Here is a 10,424-nt window from a genome sequence, read left to right on the forward strand (position 1 = left end):
GAAGTAAAGATTCATAAAGTATTCATGTACAAAAGGACAGGAAGTAAAGATTCATAAAGTTAATGTTAAGTCTGTGTGTAGGTACGCACAATATATGTCTGACAGCGTAATCTTCCCTGGTCCTTTGCCCAATGTAACATGTATACATGTATAACATGTATACATGTTATACATGTATACATGTATAACATGTATACATGTATAACATGTATACATGTATAACATGTATAGTCGCATGTCGTCATTCAATCGCTGGCGATCGAGGTGGTGTCCAGAAAACATTGGGTTTTTAGATAACTGGCAAACCTTCTGGGGGAAACCTGGTCTCATGAGGAGAGACGGAGTCATTCCCACTTTGAATGGACATTTGATCAACGCAATTTTCTCTGTAGACACTTTCTGTCGTGCAGTTTTGTGTGAATAGTTGCGTCTTGTCATGATTGTTTTTGGTAATAGATTAAAACACTTCATTAAAGGTGTACGCAGATGCCAGCCTATACAGTGGGGCAAAAAAGTATTTAGTCAGCCACCGATTGTGCAAGTTCTCCCACTTAAAATGTAATTTTCATTTTCAAAAATCTGGGAAATCTCATTGTCGGATTTTTAAAGAATTAATTTGTAAATTATGGTGGAAAATAAGTATTTGGTCAATAACAAAAGATCAACTCAGTACTTTGTAATATAACCTTTGTTGGCAATGACAGAGGTCAAACGTTTAATGTAGGTCTTCACCAGGTTTGCACACACTGTAGCTGGTATTTTGGCCCATTCCTCCATGCAGATCTCTTCTAGAGCAGTGATGTTTTGGGGCTGTTGCCTGGCAACACAGACTTTCAACTCCCTCTACAGATTCTCTATGGGGTTTAGGTCTGGAGACTGGCGAGGCCACTCCAGGACTTTGAAATGCTTCTTACGGAGCCACTCCTTCGTTGCCCAGGCGGTGTGTTTGGGGTCATTGTCCTGCTGGAAGACCCAGCCACTTTTCATCTTCAGTGCTCTCACTGATGGAAGGAGGTTTTGGCTCAAAATCTCACGATACATGGCCCCATTCATTCTTTCCTAACATGGATCAGTCGTCCTGTCCCCTTTGCAGAAAAACAGCCCCAAAGCATGATGTTTCCACCCCCGTGCTTCACAGTAGGTATGGTGTTCTTGGGATGCAACTCAGCATTCTTCTTCCTCCAAACACGACAAGTTGAGTTTGTACCAAAAAGTTCTATTTTGGTTTCATCTGATCAGATGACATTCTCCCAATCCTCTTCTGGGTCATCCATATGCTCTCTGGCAAACTTCAGATGGGCCTGGACATTAACTGGCTTAAGCAGGGGGACACGTCTGGAACTGCAGGATTTGATTCCCTGTCGGTGTAGAGTGTTACTGATGGTAACCTTTGTTACTTTGGTCCCAGGTCTCTGTAGGTCCTTCACCAGGTCCCCCCGTGTAGTTCTGGGATTTTTGCTCACTGTCCTCATGATCATTTTCACCCCACGGGATGAGATCTTGCGTGGAGCCCCAGATCGAAGGAGATTATCAATGGTCTTGTATGTCTTCCATTTTCTAATAATTGCTCCCACAGCTGATTTATTCACACCAAGCTGCTTGCCTAGTGTAGATTCACTCTTCCCAGCCTGGTGCAAGTCTACAATTTTGTTCCTGGTGTCCTTCGACATCTCTTTGGTCTTGGCCATGGTGGAGTTTGGAGTCTGACTGTTTGAGGCTGTGGACAGGTGTCTTTTATACAGATAACGAGTTCAAACAGGCTACAGGAAACTAAGTGAAGGCAGCTGTTTGTCTGTTTTATACTTGTTTGTAGGTGACCAAATACTTATTTTCCACCATCATTTACAATTAAATTCTTTGCAAATCCTCATTTCCAGGATTTTTTTTTCACATTCTGTCTCTTACTGTTGAAGTGTACCTATGATGAAAATTACCTGTCATCATGTTCAGTGGGAGAACTTGCACAATCGGTGGCTGGGATGTGGTGGAAGTGCACTTCCTGTCCAGAAACCAGATTCATTTCTCCTGCTTTGTCCAAGCAAACCAAACTAATGTCATGAGTCTTTAGGGAGGTAGTTTTTTTTATTGTTATTATTATTATTATTATTATTATTATTGTTGTTGTTGTTGTGTATATATATATATATATACAAATCTATCTATCTATCTATCTATCTATATATATATATATATATACATATATACATACATATATATATGTATGTATATAGATACAGTATATATACATATATATAAGTATACACACAAAGAAAAACACCTTCTCTCCTTGTATTGTACAGCTGCGATTCCTCTCCAGTGGAACAGTTTGACATCTGCTGCTGAAACACGTAAATTATCCAATAAGTCAGAGTTTGCATTTTACTCATAAAGGACATGAAAACAAAAACAACTTAAATGGCCTCTGGTTTTTAGGAAAAGGCTTATTTGTACTTGGCACTTATTTATCTTTACATTCATTTGTGGAGTCACTTCAGCCATAATTGATGTAAAATGAGTTGTTTATTTATTAATAAATCATTGTTTTAGAATCTAAACAACACAAAGCAAATATTTGACATAGGTGAAAACTCTTGTTTCATAGTGCTTTGTCCCGGTCATAGGAAGTAACTAAATGAACATATTCTGTATATATTAATATGTATATACATTTATTGTCATCATATTCATGGGAAACATCTACAATGGCATTTGAGATTCACAGTATACATCCTGTCCCGGCTCCTCCTCAAACGTCACCTTAGCATCGTCAGCATCCAACTGAAACAGATATGATAAAGGACTTAAGAACACACATTCAACACATGTTGTTTTCATAACCACGAAAATGTGAACTCAAATTGTTCATACACATGAAAAGCCAGCCAAACTCTCTTTTAAGAGCCAAACAATGAGAAGGCTTGCTCCTTTAGCAGGTAAGTCAGAATGACAGTGAAACTAGAAAAAGAAAAGAATAAATTGTCTTCATAACAACAATTATAAACAATTTAACATGGACTGTGTAGATCATAAAGAGCAATATGGGACAGGAACGTATGAGCATGCATGGTTGTTTCATACACAGCAAAACATACACAGAGATTATTAAATTCATTAAAAAGAATTTAGACAAAGTAAGATTTTAGTGGAATAAACCTTTAAAACTGAGAGGGGTCTAGCTGCAGACCTGCACTGTCGAGAAGGGTTGTAGAAATGTGCTCTGGAATCTGTGGTTTAGAAAGTGCAGCCTGTGGTACTACCATCATCTTACTAGTGCACTTTAATCTATTTCCTGTTTCCTGTATCTGTAGATTTCAAAATAAAAGCTTCTCAAAACACATATAAAATGATCTGAAGAACTTGTAAGTAACAGTAATAGTGAACTTGAGTCCAAATATCCATGTTCTAAATGAGTGGGATGAACAGCAGCTGTTCACTTACACATTTCATTTCCGTTTCAGAGAAGAGACGCCCAGTCATGAGCATACGCAGAGGGATGGTGAGGATCAGGATGAAAGGAAGTGCCAGGGATGCTGGACTGGATTTCACAATCCAGAGGATTATGAGGCACGCAGTCTGGATGAGAGTGAACAAGTGCATTCGTCCTGTGCTCACCTGTGTCCAAAATACACACACACATCACTGCAGAGTACAGTCTAAACAACATTCATATTATCTATGATGATGATGATTCATCAGTTTATGACTGAAATAATAATGACTATTATTATCATTATTATTATTATTACTATTATTATTGTTATTATTGTTATTGTTATTATTATTCTTGTTGTATATACTGTAAGGTAGCTGACACATACTAATACCATAAAGAATATAAATAAGCCTTTAATTTGTACTGTCAGATAGGGCCTTGTTTTACAGAGGGCCATGTACTTATGGTGTTGTCACCTCCCACTTCCAAGCAGTGTGACCAATGGACGGAGATCAAAATGCCGTGGACAGACCTACAACCAGTTAAACCACTGATCTGGAACAAGTCAACAAACGTGCGTGTTGTTCAGCCGAATCAAAAGACTGCTGTTCTTCCATGGCTGCCATGTTGAATGTGTCCAAAAGCTGCGAGACATTCTTCTTTGTTGTTAAGCCTGTCTACAGTGTGCCAGGGATTTGTTATTAGTTCCTTTTCTAGGGGATTCTGAAGTTGAAAATTACATTCTTACCAGACGCTGCCATAATACCTGCAGACCTGGCTGGGTCCCTAATTCTTACCCACTGGACTTTTGTATGATTATGTCACATGTGGTTCCTTACTTGTGTGGCGTAGGGTTCATCAGGGTGATATTTCTTGGGGATGAACAGAAGAAGCATACGATCCCACAGCTGGATACCATTTAGAGACGTGACTCCCATGTAGAGGAAAATCCCAAACAAGGCTGACATGGGGATCAACTTGAGGATCGGCTCCATCAGAATAGACAACCCTTAATACAAACAGACAATCAGAGAACAGAGATCATCTGACATGATACACTTGTATTAATATTAAATAATAATATTAAATATTAGAAAGCACGTACCAACCAGCAAAGCCACCAGAATGCCACTGACCCTCTGCTCCATCACTTTCTCTATCACAGGCTTTGGTCCTTTGCTCATGACAGTGAGGGCGTTGGCGTGGGTGACAGTGCGCACGGTGGCGGCACTGAGCCACGGAACACCAAATATCGCACTGAACCCGCCCATGCCGACTAAAAGCAGCAAGTCAAAGTGGAAACCGGAGCCCTTAACCATCTTCCTCTCAGGTTTACTCACAATCAGACTGTTGACAGAAGCAACATGTGAATCAAACCCTGTTCTCCGAGGTCTTATTCACAGTGGGATGCAGAACTCACGTCGTGATCTGAGACTCCAGAAAGATGAGAATGAAGACGAGCAGGGCAGGGACGCAGGAGGCAAACATCAGCCAGACAGGGAAGCTCTGGTGCTCTCCAAATGGGTTGATCAGCCAGCCTCTCTTGGCTGGGTTGGACACCGCCAGACCTTTGGGAACCATTAGTTTCTGTGCCGAAAAAACACTGCTTACTATTATTATGTGCTGTATGTGTTCAGGCAATTACCTGGAATCTAATAAAACAAGGTCCAACCTGAGTGTAGGTATCATTAATGTTGTAGTCCAGGACAATCATTAGGAAAATGGCAATAGGGACACCAAAGTCCCCAAGCAAACGTCTCACCTGTTGACCACATACAAGGAATAAATCACTCATCTGTTGCGATCAAAAAAAAAATCCCCCCGACTTACCTTTCCAGGTAGAAATGTCCCGTTCTTGAACTGACGGAGGAAAAACGCAATGAAGAAACAGCCAAACATGAGGCACATGGAGAGCAGAGCGGTGTTGGGGAAGGGAGGCTTGATGTTGCTGATGATAATAGTTGTATTACCGGTGTTATTGTCATAAATGACGGTCTCTTCCACTTTTGGTTGCCAGGGATTTTCTACACTTGCATTCAGCTGATCGTAATTCAGAATCAGCGGATGTGAGTGAAAGGTCTAGAGAGAAGAGAACAGATTCAATTTTCAAATCATAACAAACATGATCTCAGGTCTCTGTACACAAACAACATCGAGGAGAGCAGAGAAACTCAACAGTTCACACAATGAGCAAACACTTGGCATCAGTGGAGAGAACATCTCTAAAGGGGAAGGGTATGAAAGGCTGGGGGACATGGAGGAGGTGGGGGGACAGAAAAGGTGGTGAGTAGGGCAGGAGGCAGGGAGAGGAGGTAGAGACAGAAGAGAGAGAGAGACCAGGAGCAGATACACAACAACTGTATCAAGTTATAAGTTGACATGTTTATAGAACTACAATGTTGTTTATATAAGCAGCAGCAGAGAGTATTGATATCAACTTTAATAATAGCATAATAATAATTGTGATGATATGTATGAAATTATCATTATTTTATCATTGTTATTATAATAATAATAATAAGGAAGGAAAGACACAAACTAGGGAGAGAAAGAGACAAGGTTAATGACATATAAAAAGTCATAATCATATCCAGGTTTCGCTGAACCAGCTCCAACTATAAGCTTTATCAAAAAGGAACGTTTTAAGTCAGTTAAAGTTTTAACTTTAAATACAGAGAGAGGCTCCGCCTCCCGAACTGTCACTGGAAGCTGGTTCCACAGGAGAGGATTGATATATCATATAGACTTTACATCTAATTCAATATTTTGACCCACCCCTAATATGGATACAAATAAAGAAGTTGACAGTAACATGTACAGTATACTAGTGAAGGAACTCGCGGTGTGCTGTTACAGAGACACAACTGAAACCAATGACCAATGACTACATGACAAGTGTGAGGTGGATGAAAGTGGTTTACCCTGCCCAGCTTGGCAAAAGTTTCATAGATGAAGATGAGGGAGATGAGGATGGAGAAGATTTCCTGGGTAAAGCGTGAGATGAAGCGAACCAGGACACTGCCGTCACAAGCCACGACGATCACCACGATGATGACCAGCCACACTCCGACCCACACTCTCCCCACTATGTACTCAATGTCCTGGGACTTGCAGAACTGAATGAAATAAAGAATGGTCACAACTGTGCATGCTAACAGTAAATAAAGCCAGACACAACATCCTGTACCCCAGAAACATTGCTGTAGTTTTTGCAAACCAAGAGAAATGTTACATTTGTACACTCTGTTCACTCACTCATCTTCTTTCACCTCCACATGAGGGTCCCAGGTGACATAGGGCAAAAGGTGGACTGGCAAAGTCCATCACAGGACGACATATAGAGACAAACTCATGCAGAAAGGCCCTTGTTCCCGGGTTGCGACCCTTAGGAAGGTTAAAAGGTGAACCATATCCATCCCTAATGGTCACATATTTTGGGACTGTGTGAGATTGTCCACTTCAGTATTGGTCAGTATTGAAGTGTCATGGACATGAGTGGGTAATGATAACATCACAGTAGAATACCCTTGGAGGCTTTTTCATGTGAGGGTCTGCACGTTTGCCAAGGTGCAGACCAAAGTTCACATCAGTTCTAGACCAAACATTGTTGTTGCAGATTCTTATCACGTTATCAGGACATTCTGGAATGTTTTTATGGAAATCCTATTGATGCTATGAGGACAATCTATCATCTGTACCTAGCCCTAAATATGTGCTAGGTTACGCTAGGCGATGTGCAGGTTATTATTGCCCTCAATTCTGCCAACAGCACCACAGGCACTTAAAACACGATTTTTGGTTCAGAAACTGTGAGCTCACATGTGGTTTGCAGAAATGTACACTGGCAACACAGTGTACAGTGTGCTCATGGACTTTTGACATTTCAATTTCACAATACCACAGAGCTATAACAAAAATATCTTCAGTTGGATCATATGGAGCAGCATAAACCATAATAGACTATAGATTATGTTCCAGTGTTACAACTTACAGCATAGAAGGCTTCTTCAAACACTAAGAGAGGACCAGAGAAACCAATGACCAGGATTGGCTGAGCAGCAACGAAGCAGAAGATGATTCCCTGGATGCTGGTGGAGATGAGGAGCTCTGGGACGCCCATCATATTTTCCACCTTATCAGCTGATGAAAGATGACGTCATGGAGTGATTAGAGTGTTTGCTGCATACAATGGCACGGCCATGTCTAACACAGATATGAACACGCACCCAGTAGCCCTCCAAAGGTGATGGCAGGCGACAGGGCAGCAAAGTAGATGAAGATGACGGCAGCAAGGACCTGGGAGTTGAGGGCATCTGTCATGTCACTCTTGTAGTGCTGGTAACGTCTCTTTATGTCCTGAATCATTCCACCAAATGGCCGCCCAGTACTAGTCAGGTGGTCTTCAGGAGGAGGCTCAGGGCTGAAGGAAACTGGGAGGAACAATTTCATACTAGTACATAAATAATAGTCATGTTTCAACAATCAGCATTGGTGTATCATTGCTGCTAAGTTGAGTACCAGTGCTATGTTATTTGTATCAGTTTCATTTTGTAAATGTTGATGTTTCCTTGGGCAAGACAATTGAAGTTCAATTGAAAGTTGTGCATGTAACTACAGTTCTATGAAACCTGGATGAACTTTGAGCACTGGATATTCTGTCTCGTGTTGAGTGTGTTATACCAACAAATGTCAGATGTGACCATGGTGGACTGGAGTGAAGACTTATCCTCTGGTGTCACCTGTGGGTCTGCTCTTTTGGAATCTTCTCACAAGACTACAAGGATTCTGAGAGACCAGATGCTCTGGCGGTCCTCCAGGCAGGGTTCATAGAACCATAGTTGCATTCAATAGCATTCATTCTGTTTCATCCTTACTGACCACCAGTGGTGGTGCTTTAAGCAGTGGGTGACTAATACCAACAGTGTCACGAGGAATCCTAAGTACACACCTCATTGTGTGGACTTTGAGGAACTTGGCAGGAGGGCCACAGCCAGCGGATGCTTGGTGGCAATGTTGACACTGTAGAAACTACATGAGGCTGCGGCACAGTGGTATGCCTTTCAGGGCTGCCCAAGATGTGGAGACTCCCCTGGTAGAGTGGTCAGTGACCCCCTGGTGCTAAACCTCTTGTGCTTAAAGCACCGCCTCATAAGGTCGGCCCTGCTAATGGCACATTTCCACCGGCTCTACTCGCCTCGCCTCACCACGGCTTAAGTAGTGTTTCCAATAGCATAGTACCTGGTACCAGGTACTTATAATAGTACCTAGTACCCATTCGTTGTCCCCATCCCTGTCTACGCTACAGTGCACATAAAGTGTGCGTGTAGCAGACACGCATTTTGACATTAAACTACGCTACTAAGATGTGCCACTTCTAACTTCATGAAAAAGGGAATAGCAGCTTTCAGTTGATCTGTTTACGTGCAGCAGACAGTCTGTGGTCTGTGGGTCTAACTTTAGCAACTTTAGCCTGCAGAGAAAATCATTGTGCTCGTCAAACATAAGTGGAGAGACGGAGCGACACCAAGTTGCAAGTGACAAAATCCATTTTGATTTTGATAGTCTCGATATATTTCCACCCGAGGGTGAACGCTGTGTGTGTGTGTGTGTGTGCCTGCAGTTAATAAACATGCTGACAGGGAGAGAGAGTGAGAGACAGAGAGAGAGAGAGAGAGAGCAGCAAACCTGAAAAGAAGAGAATATGAGCCTCTCAGAAGTCTGTTTAGAAGACATGTTTCAGTTATTTCTGTCCTGTTGGAGGGACATAACATGTCCTTTGTGATTTTCAGCTTATGTTTATATATAATAACTACATTTAAAGTGAATCAGAGGAATACAAACAACTGTATGGGTTTAAAACAAATGTTAAATAAGAATTGCCTTTTCCTCTTGTAGAGTTCTTGTTTTCTTCATTGTTTCATTTGTATGTTGAATATCTGACATAGAAGTGATTAGTAAGCATATGAAAGATGCAGATTAATTATGTGTGGTCAGCCAAAATGACAGCCATTAAAAACCTAGCAACATCACTGCCAGAGCTGTAGATTGTTTCAATTTCAAGATTGTGAAATAATGGTCTTCAAAAATTCACCTTCAAATGTATTTTCAGTACTTCAGTAGTACATTTTAAAATAAATACTTAGTACAAAACATGCTGAATACTTTAGTACTTCCACTTAAGTGTGGAGCTTACAGAACACTTTGTTCAACCTCTACTGAAGTACTTGTACTTAGAGTAGAGTACTTGTACTTTTACTCAAGTCTTCGTCTCTAGTACTTCTACACAGTACATGGGAGGAGTCATCATAGCACAGCTGCATGAACCTGCCGTGACTGTTTCATATGTGACACACACACACTACTAAGTAGTGACTTATAGTAACTGAATCATTAGAATCAGTTCATTCAAAAGATTTGTTTGGCTGTGCTTTTGCTAAATACACCAGACTCCTGTTAAATGTTGACATTTCATACATTTGTTGTTTAATGTTGGAGATTTTTAACTGTTCTACAGTTCTGCATTGTTCGGTTTGATTCTTGTGTCAGACGTTACGCTCATGACTCCACTGAAGTGGCTGAAGTACAGTCTCTCGCTTAGACCCTCGCCAGAGCAGCTACTAAATTAGCGCTACACAGTGAAGTTTCTTTTGGATATAAATATACACATTTGTCTCTAAGTAAAGTGTTGTGTATCTTTTGTAACTCAGACCGCATCCAGAAACTTGGAGCTACGTGATGCCGCAGCCGTAATGAACTCCACTTGACTCTCTTTACTAGAGTTATGTAGCAGTTGTGCTTCTACTTTGCTTCTATCAGACATGATATGCATCGCTCTGCACTGTGTGTAATGCGGGAATGTCACTGAGCAACATGAGATTGAAATATGGCTGTACTTCTGAGCACAGAGAGAGTCACGTGGAGTTGATTGTGTTTGAATGCAACCATTGCAAAGTCATTTGTTTAAATTGGACCGTCACGCACCTCTGTCCTC

The 10,424-nt window shown here is 41.2% G+C and overlaps 1 protein-coding gene across 1 annotated transcript; it reads right to left on the reverse strand.

The window, feature by feature from the left end:
• Positions 1-2,252: 2,252 nt before the first annotated feature.
• Positions 2,253-7,882, reverse strand: LOC122762085 (band 3 anion exchange protein-like). The gene is made up of 10 exons (XM_044017265.1): positions 7,660-7,882; positions 7,425-7,573; positions 6,355-6,549; positions 5,264-5,512; positions 5,106-5,195; positions 4,854-5,020; positions 4,539-4,780; positions 4,273-4,442; positions 3,439-3,612; positions 2,253-2,778 (listed from the first exon to the last, which is right to left on the reverse strand). The coding sequence occupies exons 1-10, from the start codon at positions 7,880-7,882 to the stop codon at positions 2,698-2,700; spliced, it is 1,740 nt and encodes a 579-aa protein (XP_043873200.1). The 3' UTR covers positions 2,253-2,697.
• Positions 7,883-10,424: the final 2,542 nt, after the last annotated feature.

Source organism: Solea senegalensis, unplaced genomic scaffold (assembly GCF_019176455.1).
Source record: "Solea senegalensis isolate Sse05_10M unplaced genomic scaffold, IFAPA_SoseM_1 scf7180000015232, whole genome shotgun sequence".
NCBI lineage: Eukaryota > Metazoa > Chordata > Actinopteri > Pleuronectiformes > Soleidae > Solea > Solea senegalensis.